Raw genomic sequence first — 25,726 nt, 5'->3', positions numbered from 1 at the left:
TTTTATAAGAATTTGGGAAGAGTTGGCAGAGGCATTACTGCAGCTCGAGCAGGCTCGAGGGGCCAAATGGCATACTCCTGCTCCTATCTTCGATGTTTCTTACACATTTAGTAATTTGTTAGAACAAGGTGTAGTGTCAGAGGACTGGCGGATAGTTCCTGCTCCTATTTCTTATGTTTTTGGACAGCAACTTTTGGATATTGGAGTTTAACCGCACATCTGCCGCTCGCCTGAAGTTGCTGTAGCATTTCCTGTCAAAATAACGGCGCACGCCACTAGCCTCACCGTAATTTTGACAGGAAAATTTGGACCAGTGTAAATCCAGAACGAGACTCCTCAGAAGGAGCAAATCACACGCTGAATTTACATTCCAAATTCTTAGCCTGTGTGTGAAGCAAAGCACTTTGTGCTAGTGCTGCAGTTGTGTAAATAAAGCCAGTGTACTTACTTCAATAACCTTCAATCTATCCACAGAGTATTAACTGCTTTTGATAAGAGCCCATTTCATTTATCTATTACACTATTGGGGATGGGGGGGAGTGGGGGGCAGGAGAAGTATATTTCTTGTAAATCTCAACTTCTCAAATGGTCTTGTTGGAATGAAATTTGAGTTGGCAACAAAAGACAGAGGGTGATAAAAGAAAAATTCTGTGCCTGGATATTCTGTATTAGGACCCATGCTATTTACAATATTTGTTAATGAGATGGGAACAAGGAGCTTGTAGGAGATTTAATTTACTGATGACACAATGTTGTGTGTGGAAGTAACAAAAAAAATTTTCAGAAAGACTTGGCCAATTAACTAGATGGGCTGAGATATGGCAGTTGAATTTTGAATATGGATAAATATAGGATGATGCATATAGGAAAAGGCAACAGCAAACATGTGTATCCCACCATAATTCAATCAGTACCTCCCCTTACAGGGGAGACACAAATACACGTTGAGCGCGCAGCGGAGCACCCTATTAGTTTCATGGCAAACAAACTAGAACTGAAGTCTTAAAATGCTAAGATGACAGGTCCTATTTCACAGCCCCAATGATAAAAGGCCAAAAAGGAAAAAGGTTTGGGACCAATCACTGATCATATTGTGAAAGCAGCTGGCTACTGTACATCATTATCAATAAGGCAAATCAATCACTAGGGAGGATCAGCAGGGCAATAGACTAGAAGTCAGAACAAGTTATATTGACATTGTAAAGGTGATCGGAGCTCTATGGAATGGCACACAGCTTGGGTCACTCTATGGGTGGATTAGGAAGGTTTCATATGAAGATTAACTAAGATAATTCCAAGCCTTAGGGGATTAAGCTATGAACAGAGGCTCAAGCAATTAAATTTACTTTCACTGGAGAAAAAAAGACAACTGACGACAGACATGATGGTCTTGAAATAATGAAAGACAAAGTTCAAGTAAACACTATTTAACTTGAACAATAAGCGTGAAACTAGAGGACAGAAGAACAACATTCAGAAAATTACATAAAAACTCCCCATCCCCCATCACCTCACATGATAATGGACACGTGGAACAGACTCTCAAGGGTAGCGGATATGGCATCAATTTATCACACTGCAAATGACTACACTTCAATTTACAAAGTACAGCTTTTATGCTTTTACCTCTGGAAGCTGTCAATGATCCTGATTAGTCGAAGTACTCTCAGGATGAACACAATATCCAAGACCTGTTGACTGCTGTATCCACCTGCTGAGGGGGCATAAAAAAACTCAAAATTAAAAGACTGTTCTGGCAATTGTGGTTTTTTTTTTTTTTAATTTAAAGTAAGCACATTACAATTGTCTGAACTAAACCTTATTAGAATTTGAAGGAATTCATAGAGAACAAGTCAGTAATTCAAACGACACAAACAGCGTTGACTCCCAACATCCAGTTCACAGCTGAATGCAAAACTCTTTGAAAGAAGTGAAGCATCAAACCAAATTGTGAAGGTCACCATCAAGGTTTGAAAGAAAGACAAAAAAAACCCAAATCAAGTAGTCAAATTGTGACACCAAGTTTAGATTTTAAAAGCTTGTAGAAAGAAAGGGGAAGACTGAGGAGTTCCATAGTTTTGAGGTCCTGGAATACAAACATACGAGTTAAGAGCAGGAGTAGGCCACTCAGCCCCTCGAGCCTGCTCCGCCATTCAATAAGATCATGGCTGATCCGATTACTCCACATTCCCACCTACCCCCGATAACCTTTCACCCCCTAGCTTATCAAGAATCTATCTACCTCTGCCTTAAAAATATTCCAAGACTCCACTTCCACCGCCCTCCGAGGAAGAGAGTGTTCCAAAGACGTACGACCCTCCGAGAAAAAATTTCTCCTCATCTCGGTCTTAAATGGGCGACCTGTTATTTTTAAACAGTGACCCTTAGTTCTAGATTCTCCCACACGAGGAAACATCCTCTCCACATCCACCCTGTCAAGATCCCTCAGGATCTTCTATGTTTCAATCAAGTACAGAGTTAATATAGATGAGTTAAGTGAGGGTCGAGCGATGGGTCGAAAGGAGTACGGACGATGATAGCACTGATGAAAATGAGAAAAAAAAACCAAAAAAGTGCATTAAGGGAGTCTTTGGGGCTAAAGCGACTAAAGATGATACACCTGGCGATGGAAGTAAGTCAGCCCTCTGTGCCAGAGTTGGTAATCCAATACCTGAACCAGGCAGGTCCACAGAACTCCAGGGCAGTGTTGCTGACTGACCAGCCAGCCTGATGCACCATCAACCTGCAGCAGTTGACCTGTAACTGAGGGTTGGCATTCATTCCATTCGGCTCCTACAAGGCAATGCCCAAAATGGAAGGATGATCCTAGCAGCGGGAAGCTTACCAATACAGTGTTGCTGGTAAGCTGCATGGTTTTAGCTGGTCCAACTCCAGTAGTACCCCTCAAACATGTGGGGGTCCTTAAAGCTGGGCTTTGCCAACCTGCACCTAGACCAGAGACTTGGGTAAGTGGGGTGTGCGTGCCCCTATGGGCAATGTGTATATGCACTCCATATCAGACAAACAGAAATCCTAAAAGAGCTCTGTTTGGAGACTCAAACATGACAATGCATTTCCACGTGTTATATACCCTGCTGACCCACGTTACATTAAAAATTACGACAAATTATGGATAGTTTTCCGTTGTGTACTCATACTAGGGCCAAGGTTGAGACTGCCCAAAATCATTTCACATAGGCAGGCTTGTAACTTCTGATCACGTTGCCAGATGGTCTTCCTGTGTATTTTCTTGTGTACCGTTTGAACAAAGCCGGACAGACTTTGACTTGGGTATCGGATTCGGATATGACACAGGCACACCCAGCCCAGTCGACCCTGCAAAGTCCTCCTCACTAACATCTGGGGACTTGTGCCAAAATTGGGAGAGCTGTCCCGCAGACTAGTCAAGAAACAGCCCGACATAGTCATACTCACAGAATCATACCTTTCAGCCAATGTCTTATAAACTCCTCCATCACCATCCCTGGGTATGTCCTGTCCCACCGGCAGGACAAACCCACCACAGCAGACGACAGTGGTATGCAGTCAGGAGGTAATGGCCCTGGGAGTCCTCAACATTGACTCCAGACCTCATGAACTCTCACAGGATCAGGTCAAACATGGGCAAGAAAACCTCCTACTGATTACCACCTACCGCCCTTCCTCAGCTGATGAATCAGTACTACTCCATGTTGAACACCACTTGGAAGAAGCACCGAGGGTAGCCAGGGCACAGAATGTACTCTGGGTGGGGGACTTCAATGTCCATCACCAAGAGTGGCTTGGTAGCAACACTACTGACCGAGCTGGCTGAATCCTGAAGGACACAGCTGCCAGTCTGGGCCTGCGACAGGTGGTGAGAGAACCAACACGAGGGAAAAATCTCCTTGACCTCGTCCTCACCAATCTAGCTGTCGCAGATGCATCTGTCCATGACAGGATTGGTAGGAGCGTCCACCATACAGTCCTTGTGGAGACGAAGTCCCATTTTCACGCTGAGGACACCCTCCATCGTGTTGTGTGGCACTACCAAATACTGTGCTAAATAGGATAGATTAAGAACAGATCCAGCAGCTCAAAACTTGGCCCACAGTGCCTCATGGATGCCAGCAGCAGCAGAATTGTATTCCACCACAATCTGTAACCTCATATCCCGGCATATCCCTCACTCTACCATTACCATCAAGCCGGGGGACCAACCCTGGCACAATGAGGAGTGTAGAAGAGCATGTCAGGAGCAGCACCAGGTGTACCTAAAAATGACGTGCCAACCTGGAGAAGCTACAACACAGGACTACATGCATGCTTAACAGTGGAAGAAGCATGCTATAGACAGAGTGACGTGATCCCACAACTAACAGATCAGATCAAAGCTCTGCAGTCCTGCCACATCCAGTCGTGAATGGTGATGGACAATTAAAACAGCTAACGGGAGGAGGAGGCTCCTTGAACATCCCCATCCTCAACGATGGCAGAGCCCAGCACGAGTGCAAAAGTCAAGGCTGAAGCGTTTGCAACCATCTTCAGCCTGAAGTATCGAGTGGATGATTCATCCATCCATGGGGAAATGTGAAGTTGTCCACTTTGGTAGGAAAAACAAAAAAGCAGAATATTTTTTGACATTCAACAGCATTACAATCATTGAATCCCCCACCATCAACATCCTGGGGGCCACCATTGATGGAAACTTAACTGGACCAATCACATAAATACTGTGGCAACAAGAGCTGGTCAGAGGCTAGGTATTCTGCGGCGACTGATTCACGTCCTGACTCCCCAAAGCCTTTCTACCACCTCAAAGGCACAAGTCAGGAGTGTGAGGGAATACTCTCCACTTGCCTGGATGAGTGCAGCTCCAACAACACTCAAGAAGCTCAACACCATCCAGGACAAAGCAGCCCGCTTGATTGACACCCCATCCACCACCTTAAACATTCACTCCCTCCACCACCGGCGTACCGTGGCTGCAGGGTGTACCATCTACAAGATGCACTGCAGCAACTCGCCAAAGCTTCTTCGACAGCACCTCCCAAACACGCAACTTCTATCATCTAGAAGGACAAGGGCAGCAGGCACACAAAAACGGCACTACCTCCAAGTTCCCCTCCAAGTCACACACCACCCCGATTTGGAAATATATCGCCATTACTTCATCGTCGTGTGGTCAAAATCCTGGCGTAACAGCACTGTGGGATTACCTGCACCACACAGACAACAGTAGCTCAAGCTGGTGTCTCACCAACTTCTCAAGGGCAACTAGGGATGGGCAATAAAAATGCTGGCCTTGCCAGCGACGCCCACATCCTGTGAATCAATTTTAAAAAACACTAACATTTAGCTTACTATGGAAACACTGCTACTCCTTGAAATAAAATATACACCCTAGTTATTAATTCTTGAAAAACTTTCCAAACCAAGTATAGTTCATGAATGACTGTCCAGGTGGCAGATGAGAGAGCAAGAGACAGAAACAACTTATTGGGGATAGGAGCATGGAGGTCACTGTTGTGCAGAATAAGTTGTGTGTGGGGCATTGCTGTGCATCCAAGACTCCATATTATCTGGAAGTCTTAAAGATCCTTCACAACTGGTAGCAGAGAAAGACGACCTTTAGCCTACTAGCTCATACTTGGATTCCAATGCAGATCCTAAGAGGTGGAAATTCCTCCAGTGTCAAATCCAGATTTTTGTATTTTGTACTAATGGGCAATAGCAGGTCAGAAATGAGGAAAAAGCGGAGGAGTGGGACTAATTCGCCAGCTCGTTCGAAGAGCCGACACAGGCACAACAGCCTCCTTCTGTGCTGTAAGATTCTATGAAATATTGGAGCATGTTAATCTACATTAAACTGGTCCTTTTCCACACTAACTATACCTCTCCCCTTCTTCCCAATTATTTTAGAAGTTACACTGGTAACCAAGTACAAACAATACCCAATACTTACATGACTTAAGTGTAGTATTGACTATAGTACCCAGCAGTGCAGCAACGATTATTATGGAATCAAACCTAGAATATTGATCAAAAAACTGTTAATTCAGAGTTATGTATCCAGAATGAATCGTGAAAAATCTAATAATGCAAAAGACAAGAGTACAATTACCAATTCCAAAGTTGAGATTTGGCAAAAAATGCCCTGGGTTCATAGGCAAAGAGTTTCAGCAGTATTTCAATTAAGTAGAGAGACAAAAACACCCATTCTGCCTTGGATATTAAAGGATTGGTCTCATCTCCACCAATGAAAATAGCATTTATAACAATGATAACATCATACGTGTAACGAAAACCTCTGGAAGGGAGAAGAAAAATACAAAACATTTAGTAACACATTGAAAGAATCTTATAAGAATCTAAGAATTAGGAGCAGGAGTCGGCCATACGGCCCCTCGAGCCTGCCCCGCTGTTCAATAAGATCACGGCTGATCTTCAACCTCAACTCCACTTTCCCGCCCGATCCCCAAATCCCTCGATTCCCCTAGAGTCCAACTGCCTGATGTGTGCAGTATAAACATCAACACAGACTAGTTGGGCCGAATGGCCTGTTTCTGTGCTGTACATATTCTGTGTAAAAAAAAAAAATAGTAGATATAGATCTACTACCAGATCTCCTGTGGCATTGCTCATATTAGGTCAGGTGGTCCTCTTTTTAAGAAGAACAGGAAAGCTGCATCATGCATGGTTCTGCTATTAGAAAGGTGCAGCTAGAAGTTGGTAAGCCTCTTTAAGGTCAAAAAGTCTAATTGCTGTTCCTTCCGGAGAGGAATCAGAATAAACCAGCAGGAAATGACTGGCTTTCTTTCTCAGTTAAGTGACAAAAGAAATTAGTACGTGTAATAAAGTCCAACACCTGAAGCGTGATGGACATGCCTTAAAATTTATGTACACCCACACGGATCTCTCCGAAGATTGTTTATAGGGAGTCTGGGATCTTGAGCAGCAGCCTTAAAGGGCCAGGCCAGATTAGCATCTTAACATCACAACCATGCTGAATTACTCCCAGTGAGGAAGTGGTCTAAAGAGGCAAATCAAGGTAACTGTAGCTGCCTGTGAAAAATCTGGCTCCAGGTCAAAAGAACCAGTTATGAAATGACTGGCCTTTACTTAATTTTTTTTTTTTTTTAAAAAGCAACAACTATGCATCTCCAGTACTACTGCTCCCGGGGGAAATGACAATTGTACCCATCGGTGTTTGTGTCCCATTCAGTAATTCTCTATTTGTTTTGGACCATTTCGGTCTTCCTCTTTTCATTCGCCTCTTTCGGACACTTGTGGTTTTTGTATAGGTCGGCTAGCGCTTTGAGTGTTTTTGTTATTCTCTCGCTCTCACTCGTTTTTTTTTCAGGTCTGTCTTGCTCAGTCAGCTGTGTCTTGTACAGGGTGTCTGGATCGGAAAATAAGTTTCAATTTAAAATCAGCCAAAGGAATCGAGAAGAAATTTAATGAAATTACAATAAGTGAAACAGAACTGTGACAAAGTGCTGCAGGTAAAAGAAGTGCATGTTATACTAGTGGATACCCCATGGCATTGCTGATGGTGAGTTGGATGATGCACTGTTTTATTAGGTTACACCAGATAATGGAGAATGTATTATTTAACTAAAGGTGCAGTGTGTCCCTTTAAGTAAGCAAAGACTGTTTCTACCAAGTGTTGTTTGGTCAGGGAACTGCAGAGTTAAAATGCTCGAGTCAGTTTTAGGCTGCAGTTCAAAAAAAACACAATTTAAGCAGTTAGTATTGATTCTTTCAAATGCAAGACTGATTTCTTGCAGAAAATAACATTTTGGGACACAGTAAATTAGTGATTTGAGACATGACAGGTGGTAAACATAACATGCTTGGGAGGAAAAAGGTGACTTTGGGCCTATGGCTCCCAAAGCTCTATCACTGGAGTTTTTTTCCTCACCTCATCTCTGGGTCTGTTGTAGACTAATTGATAGAGATTGATTGCTATGATTAGTCAATAACTCCATTATCAACAGATCATGTAACTTCCAGCAAGATAGGTGGTGAACTAGCTGGATTTTTGTCTAGCAATTCTTATGTTCCCAAGATTGATTTGGATCTGCGATGAAATATGCCTTCTGGAGCATGCAGATAAACAGTGTTATTCTGCCGTTCAGGTGGAGTGGTATTTAAGGTGGCCTGTCCCTTCAAGGCCAGAAAGTCTAATTACTATAAATCTTGGGTCACTCAGTTTATAATTGTTTCGGTCAAGGAACTTTGCAAATGTTGAAATGCTCATTAGTTTTGGCTCCATGTCAGAAGTACCCATCATTAAATGAACGCCTTGTAGAAAAAGCAGCTACTGAATTCGGGAAGAATCACAGTCCCAAAACTGAATCAAGAGGGACACGCATCAGACAGGTGAAAATGATTGCTCGAGTCTGGCAGCACAAGGGAGTAAACTTACCAGAATGACAAGCCAGGAGACGAACTGATGGGCTAATTTGTTTGTAAAAACCATCAATGCAACAAACAGTGGAGCCTTTAATAAGACAAAGTCAGGTGTAGTTAATTGAAGAAATGTTAAGAGGTATAAAGATGGCCAAATTGTCTGACTTTTGAGAAGCTTTTTGAAATTTAACCATAGTTTCCGATACATGCCTGTCCAGTTGACACCTTGGCGAGGATCCATGTGAAAGACATAAACCTTTTATTAAAAAAAAAAAAAAAAAATCGCCACTATGACTGTCCCAGAAAGAGTCTCGTCTTGGTAGAGTTGACATACAAAACCATGCTCTTCCCAAGTCAGAAGGAAAAGATCTGTCAGAAAGAGGAAATCAGGCAGAGAAACCAGGAGAGAACCTGTAAAGAAAGTAGACACCAAGGACTGACCTCCAAGGCAAAAGCAAAGGAGGAGAGAAAGGGTTAAGAGTGAATGTACAAGACTAAGATTTGTTTTAAGCTGACATGTAAACTTGTAAATGTTCATTGTAATTCATACAGATATTACAACAGGGAAACAGGCCAATCGACCCAACCAGTCCATGTTGGCGTCTATCGTTTACAATAGCAAATAGTCCTCATCACATTTACTCACCCTGTTCCCAGATCCTCTCATCCCGGATTACTTCATCCGTTAAAAGTTTCTGCCTCAACCACTAACCTTGCAAGTGAATTCCTCAGCTTCACAACTCTGTTACACTAGCTGTATACTCTCACTCAGCTATTACACAGAGAAGCACGAGTGTGCACGGTTAGCTAAGGTAGGGCAAGTTGACGACAACCAAAAAGAGACAACAGCAGCCACAGGCGGTGACTTGCTGCAGGCATTCTAGAGGTGAAGCAGAGCATCCCAGATGAAGTCAAAAAGCCAGCCCCTATACTGTAAATCGAAAGCATCCTGCGGTGGCTGAGACACAATACGCTCAAATGATAGTTGTACCTGTAAACTCCAAGAGCCTCTACCTTAGCATCTGCTGTAGTTCTCAATGCTTAACCATGTGATGGTATTAATTGTGTTGCTTAGAAATGAAGTAGTAATAATTCACTCATTGGTGTCTGACTATATCTTTGATGGCTGGCAAGGAGCAGTCAACTTAATCCACTTGGGTTGTATTGTATTTCTGTGTTGATTACACCGGCTCAGGGTGTAGTTATTTAAATACTTCAAAATGGTTCAGAGGTGAACTAAATTGGACATCTTATAAAGATTAGTCATAGGTGGTAAAAATCCAATCCAATCTGTTTTAACAAAACAAAAAGATTGGTCAGACACTCTAATGTATATAAACAGAATGCTGGCAATGCAGAGTGTGAGGATTATTGGGTGTGTTTTACCATCCACCACTATCTTCAGGTTTTGCTCCCCCGCCCACATTTTATTATATAAAAAGATAGTTAATTTAACAACACGTGAAGTCTGGAGCATGACAGCATGTCTCACACACTGTAAAAGTTAATGGAGCGTTAGGTTTTGTGATGACAGCCAATGCATAGGAAATACTTACACTTGTACCATCAACGTTGAAAGTTTAAAAAGCAAATAATCTGTAATTATCCATGGCATAATATTTCCCAGTAATGGACTTAATTTTGTTACACAAAAACCATTAAAATGACATAACTATTAAAATGAGCATTCACACTTATGGAAAGCGATCAGTCATTGTAACATACTGGTGCTTGACGATTCTGCGGATGAACTGGCTCACTGCAGAGTTGTACAGGTTTGGCATACATTTCTCCAATGGATGAACTCTTTCCTTCATCTGAACAACCTGTATGTTTAGAAGATCTGCCAAGCAGATGAAGCACTCTCTTCCTATTCAAAAACAATTGGTACGAATTATAGTTACCATTTATCAAGCCACTCAATAAACTCGCGTACTCATACTTTAGGTTCTGCACTTCCTCTACCAGTAGGGCAAGTGATGTGGCACTACACACCATCCCATGATAAATCCTGGTGAATTTGAGTAGGCCATATGGCCCCTCGAGCCTGCTCCGCCATTCAATAAGATCATGGCTGAACATTGACCTCAACTCCACTTTCCCGTCCGATCTCCAAATCCCTTGATTCCCCTAGAGTCCAAAAATCTATGTTACACTTTGTGTGTAGCAAGAGTTGCTGTCCAAACACTGGTTTTTTTCAACAACAAAAAAGTAGTCAAAGGCAGTAAAATACTGGTTTCTCAGCAATAAATCCATGCTGTGCCAAATCACTTGCCCACCCGCCCCAACCATGAAAACTCAAGAGGGTCAAAAATGCAACTGGTAAACAGGAGGTGCACACTTCTGCAGAAGCATAACATTGAGTTGTGGGAAATTTTAAAAAATCACCCAAAGGGAACATAGTTTGAATATCATTTAAGGTCACAGTCCTCTGGAATAGGAATCAAAGAACCTAGGCTTCTGCAGACATCAGGACAGAATTGCTGCTAAAGCCTAAAAGTGAAAAAGAAGTTATTGACAATCCACATTTTGTGTTCCTAGTTACCCTACAATAACCCAGGTCACACGCAAAAGTCATGGATTCGTATCACTGCTTTTTTTTTAAAAAAGCTTCTGACATACCAATGAGGCACTCACTGGTACCCTCAGTTTTGCATGAGCTTGTATCACTAGCACCTAAAAGGATATCCTCTCAAACTCTACGTATAGTTTCAAAAGTCAATGTGAGGCAGGCAATCTGTTATTGACATGACAGATAAATGAATGGTCAGAAACAAAACAAAACAAACAAAAAAAAAATCGACCTTCTGTGAAAAGATCTTTCCCCAATCAATGTCCCTTGTAAAATGCATTAAGCTCATTACAGGGAAACAGAAAGAAAAAAACCTCCTTTCTTGTAAAAGATTTTCAGCTACCCCAACCTTGGTACGCATGGTCTGCCTGTTGGGATTATACCAGGATGGAGACCTGTCTAGCAAAGTACTTGGCATAGATCAATTGAATCAAGCCACCCCATTCAATTCAATTCCAAACACCCCCAAGTGATTGACATCATTGGGTAGTGATCTGGATTGACAGCTGGGTCTGGGGTGAAGACATGGGTCAGGAATGTGAAATTAGGTGGAGCCAATGAGGCTCTGTAGCTCCTTCGACAGACAGCTCTACACCCAGTATAGAGACTGCCTTCCTCACTGGGGCTCAGCTCAGCTGTCAGGCTGAAACCAGCAAGGAGACCAAGTTAGATCAATAGCCCCATTTTGCTACTAAGAAGCAAGTGACTGTGTTTCAAAGATAAAGTTTTATCTAGAGGTGGTGCAAGCATTTGTTGTTTCATAAAGACACGTCAGAAAATAGGATTTATATAAAATAGCTTCACTGGTAATGAGAATGACATGACACACTTTAGCCAATGCTCTTACTTTACATACGTGAAATACTGCAGTTCATTTTCACCAAGATTCAAATGCAGATATTGCATTGTGACAACAGCCTTCACAGGAAAGGCCAAGCCCATTATAACAAATTATGGTGTTAAACCTTTGTTATGTTTATCGTGAAGAGAAACATATCACGATTGGGAAAAGTACCATGTGCAAGTTGGCTACCAAAATGGTTAATGGCTTGTTTTCTACACAAATCCACAAGGAACAGGGGGAGCTTTGCCAGTTGCAAGACTGGGGGGATTGGGGGGGGGGGGGGGGGGGCACCACAATCACAGCAGTGAAACATTTGCCCTTACATAAATGTAACAGTATTTCCAGTCAACTGAGCACAGGTAGGCAGTAAGGTAAACTGGGAGACTGCAAGAATGAGTGGGTAGGGAGGGGAGGGGGAGAAAGGTTAATTTTTCTCTAATAAGGGAAACTCTATTCCAGCACAAAATTTGGTCTTTACAAAATAAAATCCATGGCCTAACTTAGCAAAGGCTCATTTTGCCTTAGCTCTACTAAACTGTTAAAAGCTTGGGTAAACTCGGATTTATCCTCATTTACCCAGACTTGCAGAGAGGACAATTGATTCAAGATCTAATGCCCCTAAAATGGAGTTGGATCTCTGTTCAGGAAAGCGGGTGGTGGATTGGGGAGATGTTAATGGCACTGCTTGTTTTTTTTTCTCCAGGCCAGTTAGGAGAAGGAACTTAGTGTTCTTAAAGTAGGCAATCAACAGGGCATGATGTTGAAAGTCTCTCCCCCACGCCCCCCCCCCCCCCCCAACACAGAGATGGGAAGTTCACGATAGGCCAATAATACATTGGCTCTGAATGACTTTTTTCTCCATTCCAGACTCCTCTTCTCCTTATTAAGTATTGTGATTCGAATCTCCAAATCACAAGTTTCACAATGAGGCTTTTCTTTTACAGCTACCCACCCACAAAGCCCTTCTGTTCATCATCTGAAACTCTCCACAGTAGCTCTCTATGAGAGCTGGGGATCTCTGGTGCCACCAGCTTCACCAGCTGTTTCCAGTGTGAATCCAGAACTACAAACTCTGTTCCATGCTTCATCTTCAAGATGTTAAATGCTTCTATCATTTTCCGATGCTTCATATAAACTAGTTTTCTTACTTCATTCTGGAAAACACAATACATTAGCTTCTTGACTAAAATGCATCTATTTTAAAAAATATGTACAATTATACCAATGCTACAAAACAAATTTGTTATCAAGAAAAGCCAAGCACAAATAAAGCATTTATAGTTGGAGTTTAAAAAGCCAAATGGCCAAAGTTCTTACTCTAATATAGCTTCTTTTTTTTTTTAAAAACACACAACAGGGGTTCTGAGAAACTATGTTAGAAATATTAATCACACTCCAGCTCTCTCAGATTATATATGTCACAGCACTCAGACTACAACTTCACATATTAGTGCTGCAGATCAGACACTTGCGAGCATCTTTACGCCATCTTAAAAAACAAAACCTTGCATTTATACAGTGCCTCATCGTATCATGAAAGCCTTACAGCACTTCACACAATAAATTAATCTTGGAGCGCAGTGATTTATGTGGACAAATCCACCTGTATAAATTTCTGTACGACAGCTGATGATAAATTTGGCAACACTAAGTGAAGGCAATAGTATTTGACTATTTTGAGAAAGTAGAAGAGAGAGACATCCAACCAGACACATTTTTAACAGCAGCAAATAAATAAGGACCCAAAGTCATATAAAAATCAGTTGAGGATAATGAGAGTTAATAATTAGAAGAGCTAAGATTAAATAGATTTTTCAGTGTGCAGTCAATGTGAAGCAGTAATCAACAGTACTGGAATGAACCTCAAGGACATTAGACTAAGTTATTCAAACCTTACATCAGTCCCTAAGGCTCTATTTGAATATTGTATTGGATGCTCTACCTTCAAAAGAACATGAAATAATTGGGGTCAGGAAAGAGCCCCAAGAATGATTGCAAAGTGTTGGGCTCCAAAATAAAGAGAGAGAAACTCACTGAATTTGTTTTCATTGGGAGGAAAGATTGAGATGATCCAGATTTTTAAATTGGAGAATTGGAATTTAAAATTTAAGCAGGTTGCTTAACTTGGACTGGGAGCACAGTACAGAAAAAGGGAGGGGAAAAAAAGTTAGCTGTCAAGCCTCAAATTCAATTTATAACGCACAATACCTTTTCAATGGTCTGGAGTCTTCCACACAAATACATACCTTTAAATGTTTCTTGTAGTCATTATATACAACAGCCAGGAAGAGAGACATAAAGACATAGGTGTTCACAATTATAAAAATGATAAAGAAAATTGAATATGCTGAGCTGGCCTCATAGGCAGGCATCCTGAAAAATACAAGATCAGAATTAATAGCCACTAGCATTTATTTTATATAGGCCATATCCAAGGCAGTCCAAACTGGGATTAACTAAAGTTTTCCAAACAAACCAGCAGCAACACCAAACCAGACTACTGAATAGGACAGGCCAAATTCCTAATGAGGGTCTTCAAAAGATCACCTGGACAAAGCCTCAATTCCAGATTTTGCAACTAGAAATGGAGATTGTTCATCCTATGGAGCCAGAGTAAGGAACTAGACTGCACACTGGCTTAGGTTCTCTTATCTACAGTCTACTGGAAAAAGGGGCTTAATCTCAGTTGCATCGGAGTTAATCAGGCAGCCATGTCTGCAGTTCACCTCCCAGTTAATAGAGATTACTGGAGTATTCTCAGTTTCCTAAAACCACAAAGCTTCCTCTCAAACCTTAGGTCCTAAAGTTGGACCTTGCAGTGGCTCCTCATAAATGAAGCATCCTCCTTTTATGCTTGCAAAGCCACTGTTGATCTGAATGGTCAAGGAGAAATCACAGGTCAGCAAAATCCATTCCCAAGAAATGCATCTGTCCCTCTCAGATGACAAAGATAAATACATTGTGCACTCTCATCCTAATTTCCTACACAGGTGATGGTAGAATTTCATTTTGTTCAAGTTGTCACAGCTACTTCATCCTACGCTATGTCAGACCCACTGTTTTGTTGCTGCGACAGTTACATCGAATATACACCACAGAAACAGGCCATTTGGCCCAACTAGTCTGCTCTGGTGTTTATTCTCCACGAGTCTCCTCCCATTCCATCTACCTCGTCTCAGCCGTTCAGCATATCTTTTTATTCCCATTTCTCTCATGTACTTATCTGGTTTCTGAAAGCATCTAAGCCATTCGCCTCAACCACTTCCTGTGGTAGCGAGTTCCACATTCTAACGACTCTCTGCGTAAAGACATTTCTCTTCATTTCCCTATTGGATTTATTAGTAACTATCTTGTATTTATGGCCTCTAGTTGTGGATTCTCCTACAAGTAGAAACATTCAAAGACCTCCATCAGGTCCCCTCTAATTCTTCTCTTTTCCAAAGAAAAAAAGCCCCAACTGGTTCAAGCTTTCATGATGGCTGTAATCTCCAAGTCCAGGTACCATCCTTGTAAATCTTTTTTGCACTTGCACCAGTGCTTCTCTGTCCTTTTTATAGCATGGAGACCAGAATTGTGCACCGTACTCTAAGTGCAGCCTGACCAGGGTCCTATACAATTTTAACAATCTTCACTATTTTTGAATTTTATACTCCTAGAAATAAATCCCAGTGCTTTGTTAGCATTTTTAATTGCTTTGCTGATTTGTGATGTTACTTTTAATTATTTGTTCACCTGTATCCCTAGCTCCCTTTGCTCTTCTATCACATGCAGTTTCTTATATTCTAAAAGGTGTATGTAATGTTTGTGTTTCTCCTACCAAAGTGCATCACCTCACATTTATCTATGTTAAGGTTTATTTGCCACTTAACTGCCCAGTCTGCATATTTGTTAATGTCTTCTTGTATTACATTGCATTCTTCCTCAGTGTTAGCTAACCCCCCCATTCATTACTAGGCAATTACAACCTAAATTAAGGCACTTCACATACATTTTTCAGCCGCCTCCCTTTTAACACATCTTTACATTTGGGGATAGTAATATATACTGTTTATAGATGTACTTTTCTTAAAACATTAGAAACCACATACAAAATTATCTAATTAAAGGGATCCAAAGTAGAAGTGAGCTTCATTATATAGTTCTTACTAACCAGGATACCTCAAAATAAAACTGCTCCTACCGTGACACATATTCAGAAGCCTTAAAGATAGCTGACTTGAGAAAGGGAAATGTCACTGACAGATTATAGTACCCTCACATTAAAAACATGGTTTCCCCACCCCCCCCCCCCAATTTTCTACCAGTCTCTCCACTCCATACCTGGAGATGCGGGATTATGTTTGGGTTTATTTGCACAGGTGCTGGCATCCCTCCAGAACCTCATCCAAACAGCCATTCTTCATGTGCAAGCACAGACAGTGAGTGACGGTAGACTATGCCACTGGGTGGGCAGCACAGGCAAAGCTTGATCCCGCCTTCACCCGAGGCACACACACAAGTCCCCAAATAGCAAGCAGAAGCGGGAATGCCAACTGAATTTGCACCTCCGGAGCCCACAGGCACCGAGGTGAATTCTGGAAGCGTAGATTGTGCGGACGGGAGATCAGTTAACTCAGCATATCAAGAAGTCAAAGCTGGAACTTTCCTGGTCTGTATGGTTTAACAACACTCAAGGTGGCATAGTGGTTAGCACTGTTGCCTCACAGCACCAGAGACCCGGGTTCGAATCCGGCCTCGGGCGACTGTCTGTGTGGAGTTTGCACATTCTCCCCGTGTTTGCGTGGGTTTTCTCCGGGTGCTCCGGTTTCCTCCCACAGTCCAAAGATGTGTGGGTTAGGTTGATTGGCTATGATAAATTGACCCTTAGTGTTAGGGGGATTAAATATGTGGGGTTACGGGGATCGGGTGGGATATGTGTCGGTGCAGGCTCGATGGGCCGAAATGGCCTCTATCTGCACTGTGGGGTTTCTGTGATTTCTGTGATTCTGTGATTCACGCACTGGACTACTGGAGGGTGTGGAACCTGGGAATGCACAATGCTGATACTGGCCCCATGGCGGCAAGATCTGACACACTACAGCAGACATTGCTCTTTGATGAGTACCGTAAGGGTCCCAATTATTTTGTTTGGGTTACATCACAGACTAATAAAATGCACATTTGGGGAAAGTTAACTATAACATAAAGCATTAACTCTGAAAACCCAAAAGGCACAATAGAGCGAACTGCCTTCATATATGTTTTTAAAATGACAACGGTGTCTCCCAAATACAAACACATTAAAACTTCCATTAACCGCACTAATTATTTACCACCACGTTCCCAGAATAAAGCCTTTTGTAAGCAGTCAGTTATTGGTAGTTGAGCTCCTTTGAGGTGATTAAATCATCATTTTTTTTTTTGTATTGTACCCATCTTCTTTCCCAGAGTCAAATAATACTGTACCATACACAAAAGACCAACATGTGGGGACTCTAGATTATCCACCAGTTTCCATTACCCACCCAGGAATGGGGGGGGGGGGGGGGGGGGGGTCCATTATGGATGTTATAATGTTCACACACTTTCAGATCACAACTGACACAAAAGTGTTACTTTTTAAAAGTGCTTAGAAATACATACATCACGTCAGGGCTATTAGCTGTTGTCACCAGCACATAGAGATCAAAGAGTATGTCCAGGTAGTTACTGAAGTATGGGGCTCCTTCTCCTGTCGTGAGCTTCCTGTAAAACAAAGTTGTATTATTGTCAAAGAATGGAGACTGGAATCAGTGATAGAGGATACGAAGGGCTCATCATCTGTCAAGACATACAAAGGATATTTAAAAAGTCAAAAGTAGGGGTACAGAAAGCTGAATAGTTACTTGACCAGAGGTTATGACAGCTCATAGCAAGATATGAATAAACACACCACTGCAGCCCATCTGGCCAGTCCAAAGTTTGAAGAATCCGGCACACTACTCTCTCAATCCCTTTCTGATGAAGCTCTAACCAGTTCGTAGCTGAATGTGAAAACAATATTGACTCCGAGTGCTGCCCAGAAATCCCTGATAGAAGTGCAAGTCAGCCAAAGACAGGATCAGGCTTAAACTGAGATGCCTCATGCCCAGTGCTAAAATAGCCTGACAACACTCCCTATTACAGCTCATTATAGTGTGAGCTTGCTTCAGTTGGTAGCACTCTCGCCTCCAAATCAAAAGGTTTTGTTTACAAGCCGTCCCCCCACCCCACCTCACTCAAGGGCTGAGTGCATAATTGGAGATACCATCCTTCAAATGAGATGTGAAATGAAGGCTGCTTCTGCCGATTTTGGTGCTTCAAGTGGACATTAAAGAATACCATGACATTACTTGAAAAAGGGACAGGACTTCTCCCAGTGTTCTGGCCAATATTCCTTCCTCAACCAACACCACAGAAAAAATGTAACTGGTCATTTATCCAGTTTCTGTTTATGGGATCTTGATGTGTTCAAAATGACCACTGCACTTGCTTACAAAGCAGTCGCTACACTTTAATGCAGCACATTGTATATGAAGTGCTTCAATAGGTTTGAGAGTTACGAGAAGGCATTACACAGATGCACGTCTTCTAAACGCGAGTAATGGTCACTTGGATGAGATATTGGAGGGCGACGGTGGTACTGTACCTCAGCAAGGGAGAGGAGGAAATTAGGGAAAAAAAAGACAAGTTACTGTAACCACTTTACATTTATAAGCTGTAGCAATTTATTATTTTTACCTTTTTGCAAACAACTTCAAAGCCATAAGAGAAAACACTGCAACACTGAACATGAACAGCACAAACACATAGGTGATCTCGGGAAGAGTGTTGCGGATATTCCTGAAGGCTCTTCGGAGCTGAAATACAGGAAACATTAATACTAACATTTGGAAATAGTAATGTTTGATGTTAAACGTGTTCCTGTGGTGGCACTACACATTGATTCTGCAGGATAAGATGTAGGAGCAGGAGTGGGTCATTTGGCCCCTCGAGCCTGCTCCGCCATTCAAGAAGATCATGGCTGATCCGATCTTGGCCTCAACTCCACTTCCCTGCCCGCTCCCCATAACCCTCGACTCCCTTACCTTTTAAAAATCTGTCTATCAAATGTACTACCATACACTTTTTATTCCAGATTTTTTTTTTAATTAACTGAATTTAAATCCTCCGGCTGCCGTGGTGGGATTTGAACTCATGTCTCTGGATCATTAGCCCAGGCCTCGGGATTCCTAGCCCAGTGCCATTACCGCTATGCTACCATTCCCATATAATGCTGTGGCAGACAAAATTAAAGTAACATTTCACACCTACAAGTCAAGTTTCTAATCTTACTGTATTTAAAATCAGTGGAGGGTCCAGGTAATGGACATTCATTCTGGCGTACCAAAGTAGAAAATCAAGCTCACCTGACGACTTTCAGTGAAGTTTACACAAAACAGTGGCCTCAAGACTCTTGACCACCTGACTGCAAAATACCCACTTTCTATCAAAGTCAAATGTACGATCATATCCATCAACGTGAGCTGCAAGTGAAGAAACACAGTATTTAGAATCACTTTAGACAGATACTGCAAACTAATATTTTTATAAATAGGTAGGTCACAATGGAGCAGAGAAGAGCAAGAAAAAAATCATGCAAGGAAAAATAAACATCGCATGGTCTTGCTCCCGATTACCATCTAGTGAACTCCTAATGGAAAGTGCATGTGTAGAGGTGTTGAGCGAGGGGTCTGCCAGCACTCATGTAATGTGCCAGGGGTGGCTGACACGGTGTGACCTTTCGCCAGTGCAATTCAGTGACTTCAGGAGGAGGGGAGAAAGGCCAAAAAACCCAGAACCAAACCAATACAGCTGGGATACTGAAAAAGAAAATCACAATCACAGGCAGAATATTGAAAAATCACAGTAACTTTCTTACTGTAAAATTCAAACAAATCACAGAGGGGATTGGGGGGGGGGGGGGGGTCTAACAGACAGGTAACATTTGGCCGTCTGTGATTATTGGTCTCAAGACTAAAGTACTAGCATTTAAATAGCACTTTATCATGTCCTCGGCTTACAACACCTTACAACCAATGGATGACTTCTGATATGTCGGCACTGCTTACACGTCGGAAACCAAGGTAGCCAATTTGCACAGAACAAGGTCCAACAAACAATATTGAATGAACGACCAGATAATCTGTTTTGGTAGCATTGGTTGAGGGGGGGGGGGGGGGGGGAATATTGGCCAGGACTCGAGAACCCCTTGCTCCCCTGCCAATAGTACCAGTGGATCTTTTACTAGACAGCACTTCACAGTCTTGTCTTCCAACTGATTTGATAACACGACAACCAGAGACAAATCACAGTACCTTTATTCAGATTACACACTCACCGATATGCTGACAATGACACAGATGTTTTTTGTATCTTTCCAAAACACTTTTGCGGGAGTAATTTTTGAGAAATGCAACAGCCGTACCGCAAACATTAGCAGACAAATAAACTCCATTGTTGAAGTAACCTGTTGGGTTAAAAAAAGAGAACACAAATTATTCCTCTGTGCCCAAAAGAGATAAATGACTGAAAGTGGTAATTTAACAATGGCACTTTAGGGAGTTGACCCGTATCGGTACTTGGCGACAGGAGGTCTTTCAAGGCCACAAGTGGAAACACTGATGGCGCACTGCTGCCAACACACTGCTGCTAGGACATCTATTTATAACATTTGCAGTTGATTTTCAACAAATGCGGCAACTTTTAAATCTGTAAATGTTTGTAACTGAAGAAAATCTCAGTTGAAACTGCTGGTGACATATTATTTCCACTTATTGTCCATGTTAAAGTACAATTACAAATAGGAGGGAACCAGGTACAACCCATTAAAAATAGGTTGTTGGGGGGGGGGGGGTGGGGGGGAAAAGGAAACCAGTTATAACCAAAATATAAATAGGGGTTCTGATGAGGAGTTCACACCTGAAAGGCAAACTCATCTGTTCGCTCCAGAGATGCCGACCGAGAAGCATTTTCTATTTTTGTTTCTGATTTCCAGTATCTGTAGTATTTTGCACAAGTAGGGTAGGGCCAGACACAGTCAGTGCTAATGACGCCAGAATTGGATGCCCTAATGCCTTTTCTTACTCCATACTCATTTACGGATTGCTCTCTAGCTTTACAAGAGAGAAACTCCAAGTCTCTTACACGCACTGTGTCCCTTCTGACTGTTCAGAGAACGCGAAAGAAACATTTTTACCCATCAGCATAGTTATCCCTGAAGCTACCCTCCCTCCCCCCGCCCAACCAATTTCCTAATCTGCCTGAAGGCACAGTTCTACAGCGGCCTGTACCTCATCCAAAATGAGGATTATTCACTTACGAGCTTGGACAGCGAGCACCAGGTGATCTTACAAAGGACCTCACGGTTGCCTGATTCTGTCCTCACTAGTGAGCATACTTCCCAGTAGGGATCACTGGCTTGAATCTAGATTTCTACTTTCCCCCAGTTTGCTTTATATGAACAGCAAATAAAAACATACTTTTCCGTCACACTGTAAAACAAAAGAAGCATTTTAAAAGATCAAAGAACCCAACTCTAACTGCAGCACCAACTGGGATTTGTATTGCACATTTAGTGTAGAAAAACCATCCCTAAAGCACTTCATGAGGGGTCATCAGGAATAAATGGACAGCCAGCCAAAGAATAAGATAATAGGAGGAGTGACCAAAATCTTGGTTGAAGGTGGGTTTTAAAAGAGGGTCTTCCAGGAGGAGAGGGAAGCAGAGGGGTTTAGGGAGGGAATTGAATCATGTGTAGGTGGCTGAAGGCATGGCTGTCAGTGGAGGAGTGATGCACAGAAGGCCAGAGTCGGAGGAAAGGAGAATCCGGCGAGGAGTTTGAAAGGCTGGAAGAGTTTACAGAGATACGGAGGGGCGAAGCCATGCAGGAATTTAAATACAAGGATGAGAATTTTGAATTGGAGGCTTTCAGGGATTGGGAGCCAATGTAGGTCAGCAAGGACAGTGGCGATAGGTGAGCAGGACTTGGTGCAGGAGAGGATACGGGCAGCGGAGTTTTGGACAAGCTGAAGAGGGTGAAGGATAGGCCAGACAGGAGGTGTTCCAACAGCAGATGGGCTGAGGTAGGCAGTCTTTGTGATGGGAGAGGATATGGGTTGGGGGGGGGGGGGGGGGTCAAAGCTCAGCTCAGGGTCAAAAAAGACAGACATCGAGGCTGCAAATAGTTTGGTTCAATGGTAGCGGGATGGAATCGGTGGTGAAGGTACAGAGCTTGTGCTCATCGATGGCTTGTCTTCCCAAAGTATAACTGGAGGAAAATGAAACTCGTCCAAGACTGGGTGTCGGACACGCAGTCCGACAACACAGAGGTAGCGGAGAGATCGAGAGGTGGTGGAGAGGTAGAGCAGAGTAGATGTGGAAGCTGACCGACGGATGATGTCACCAAGGATTAGCAAGGATAGATCACTGGGGGACTCCAGACGTAACGTCACAGGAAGAGGAGCCATTGCTGGAGATAGTCTGGCTACGATTAGATAGGCAAGAGTGGAACCAAGCGAGGGCAGTTCTACAGAGCTGGACAATGAAAGAGAAGCACTGGAGGAGAATGTTGCGGTTAACTGTGGGAATAGCTTCAGAGGTCAAGGAGAGATAATGCACGATAGCAAAATACTGCAGATGCTGGAAATCCGAAACAACAACAGAAAATGCTGGAAAAACTCAGCAGGTCAGGCAACATCCGTGGAGAGAAATTTGAGTTGATGTTTCGGGTCGAAACCCTTCTTCAAAACTGATAACAAAAGAGATAATGCACTATGGTCAGTCAGCGGATGTCTTGATTTGGGCAATTTCGGTGCTACGGCACAGATGGAAACCGGATTGGTGATTCAAACTTGGAATTGCAGGGAAAATAGGCACGAATTAGGGAAGTGACAACACATTCAATAACTTGAGAGGAATAGGAAGTTGGAAATGGCAAGGTAGTGTGCAAGGACTGTGGTGGGGGGGGGGGGGGTGGTGTCGAGGGTAGTTTTGACAGGGAGGGGAACAGTACTTGAGGAGAGGGAACTTCTGCCCAAATGTCAGCTAGCATGGATGCTGAAATAGAAGTTGGGTGGTTAGCAGTTCAGTGGGAACAGGGTCAAGGGAGCCCAGGCACCATGACAGCCTTCCTATATATAGCCCAGGTGCCATCCCAGAAGACTGGAAGAAGGCAGCCAAAAACATCCAATGGTCATCAACATCAGTGTAACAGCCATAACAACATACTTTGAAGGTCAAGAAACTCCCTGAAGCCTTCCACAGGTCTTTATGTAGGGTTCATTCTCCATTATTCTGTATGATATACACTAAACCCCATGATTTCTGTATGCTTTAAGATCAAAAATTTGGATGGGTGACTTGCATCAAACCTAATCTGTACTATATCGATGAATGCTTTGGGAGCCCGAAGTTGATGCATCTCAAATCTGAGAGTAGAGGTTGCCTCAAATCATAAAAGCTTGAGAAAATTGTTAAATATCAGTTGTTAATAGGACAAACTTCCACCTTGCTAGAGGTCAGTTCTTTGCATCGTTTGGCATTAAGAGGCAAATAGTTTGTCAGTAAACTACCCCTTCAGTAGGGCAGATATTGCTCAGTACAGTGCAGTGTTTATCATAGAGTTTAGAAAGTCTCAGAAAAACTGCAGTCTTTCAAATACTTCCCGATAACATTAACACAAGGGCTTTACACGCCAAAATTACGAGGGGCTTCCACTTTGTGTGGTGTGCATAATGTTACACATTACTGGAGCTCTAATCCCTTGTCCACAGTCCAAATACCAAAACATCTCATCAAACAATGGCCCTCAATGTCACTGCTGAATACCAGCAGACGGTCACTTAATACATTTGTCTGAAATTCCTCTCTCCGCTACTGTGGTGAAATAGTGGAGGGGGCAATTTCAGCAGAAAACATTATGCAACTGCCACAGCTCAATATCAGGACCCATGCCAACAGCATCCCAGCTGAAACAGACTCAACAGTCTGGCCTAGAAATTCAGTATAGCCACTTTTGGGGCGGAAAAGTCGGGCGGCCGGTAAAGTTTGCGCCCGGCGCAAAGTCGAGGCCACTTCGCCGATATTCAGTAGCTTCGCGCTAAGAGTTTGCTCGAGCGCTAAAACTGGCGTTACACAACTATCTTTAGGCGCAAAGCCGGCGGTGCTGAGCTAAACCGCCGAGGCCGGGCGCAGCGCAGGTGCGGTCATTTCTTGATTGACAGCAGACACCCTGGCGCCGGCCAGCTCTTAAAGGGGGAAGGGTCGAGTTCGTCTGCTGCCACGCCCTGGACACTGCAGCCCTCCAGCTAGGCCTAAACACTGCTGCTGAACAGAAATAGCGCCGGGAAAGATGCAGAAGGCCCGTGAACGAGCGCAGCGCTTCACTGGACATGATTTGAGGGTGCTGGTTAGGGCTTTGGAGAGGAGACGCAAACTCTTGTTCCCGGACAGTGGCAAGAAGCCTGCCACCAGCATCTACAGGAAAGCCTGGAGGGAGGTCGCCCACAGGGTCACATCCAACAGCGAGGTCCCCAGGACTGGTGTCCAATGCCGGAAAAAATTCAATGACCTCACAAGGATTGTCAGGGTGAGTGCCCTTTCCAGTGTCCTCCTCATCCTTGCATGTGCACCTCACATTATGGGCAAAGGGACCTAAAAGCCCTAATGGCCAGCCCTCATCCAGCAGCTATGGGACTGGCATGAACATCAATTGCACATTCTGCACTTTACACACTGGCCAAGCTATTCGACCATGGGAGGCAGTGCACACAAGATCACGGCACCACACTGGCCAAGCTATTCGACCATGGGAGGCAGTGTACACAAGATCACGGCACCACACTGTACTTAGAGGCCGTCCTCTCTCGTGCAGGCCAAGCTGGCACACAATCAGAAGAGCCAGACTGACCGGGGGAGGCGGTCCCCAGATCCAGCAGCTCAGTGACCTTGAAGAGCGCGTGGGTAGCCTCATGGGTGCCCGGGTGATTGGCCCCGTTGCATCTGGAGATGCCGACCCTGTTCTGGGCACCAATAGTAAGGACATCACCTTTTCGACCTCTCTCGTCCCACTTGCACTTCAGATCTACATCCTTTGCCACTGTCTGACCAATGCGCTGAATGCCACCACTCATGCCTCCCTCGCTGACGCCCTCTCCTCACTCTAAAGCTACTCTTGTGCCTTCCTGCTTTCAGATGGTGAGGAGGAGGTCCCTGAACTTGCCAGTGACAGCCCCTCAGAAGAGGAGGAGGAGGAAGAGGAAGAGCAAGGCGGCCCATCTGGGGAACCCTCAGCCGCGCCAGGGGATGCCAATGGAGGGGACACGTCTTCCCTGGAGAACAGCCAGGGGGAAGTGTCGCAGGGGAGTGTAGCTCCTGTGCCCAGTGGCGTGCAGCAACGCGGGAAGGGTCGGCCAGCTCGGCGGCCTTCTTCCCAGAAGGGGGGAGGAAGGGTCGCAGGGGAGTGTAGTTGCTGGGCCCAGTGGCATCCAGCAACGCGGGAAGGGTCGGCCAGCTCGGCGGCCTTCTCCCCAGAGGGAGAGTCCGGCCTCCAGTCCGGAGACGGTCCTCGCCAAGGAGGTGCGCCTCCTCGATCAAATGTCCGTGGACTCGGATCGCCGGCACACCGAGTTCATGGGGGTTGTGGCACGGTTGCCGAGGCCATCGAGTCCCTGGCTCAGTGTGGCCGATTTCGGCGCCTCACAGGCCAGGAGTTTCGAACAATTTGAAGCAGCACAGGCCGCGAGTCGGGCAGAATTCGGGGCAGAGCAGTCCGCGAGTCGACAGGTGATCAGTGGTGCCGTGCAGTCACTGGCTGGTCTGATGCGGGCACAGACCAGGGCAGTACGGGCACTCACTGCTGCCACACTCGCTGTGTCAGC

At 43.8% G+C, this 25,726-nt stretch overlaps 1 protein-coding gene across 1 annotated transcript in view; it reads right to left on the bottom strand.

Annotated features, from left to right (window-relative positions):
* The window catches only part of tpcn3 (two pore segment channel 3), an 84,269-nt gene that overhangs the window by 9,837 nt on the left and 48,706 nt on the right, over positions 1-25,726 (bottom strand). Inside the window, exons 4-13 of the mRNA XM_085997862.1 lie at positions 20,188-20,316; positions 19,217-19,333; positions 18,549-18,667; positions 17,433-17,534; positions 14,057-14,183; positions 12,763-12,964; positions 10,120-10,264; positions 6,104-6,289; positions 5,945-6,009; positions 1,627-1,714 (exon numbers count right to left, since the gene is read on the bottom strand). Coding sequence (XP_085853988.1) covers positions 1,627-1,714; positions 5,945-6,009; positions 6,104-6,289; positions 10,120-10,264; positions 12,763-12,964; positions 14,057-14,183; positions 17,433-17,534; positions 18,549-18,667; positions 19,217-19,333; positions 20,188-20,316 — 1,280 coding nt within the window. The remainder of the gene's footprint in view (positions 1-1,626; positions 1,715-5,944; positions 6,010-6,103; positions 6,290-10,119; positions 10,265-12,762; positions 12,965-14,056; positions 14,184-17,432; positions 17,535-18,548; positions 18,668-19,216; positions 19,334-20,187; positions 20,317-25,726) is intronic.

The sequence above is a fragment of the Somniosus microcephalus genome, chromosome 9 (assembly GCF_052327205.1).
Source record: "Somniosus microcephalus isolate GS21.2 chromosome 9, FLI_Smic_1.0, whole genome shotgun sequence".
In the NCBI taxonomy this organism is placed as follows: Eukaryota; Metazoa; Chordata; class Chondrichthyes; order Squaliformes; family Somniosidae; genus Somniosus; species Somniosus microcephalus.
This window is presented reverse-complemented; position numbering and strand designations above follow the sequence as displayed.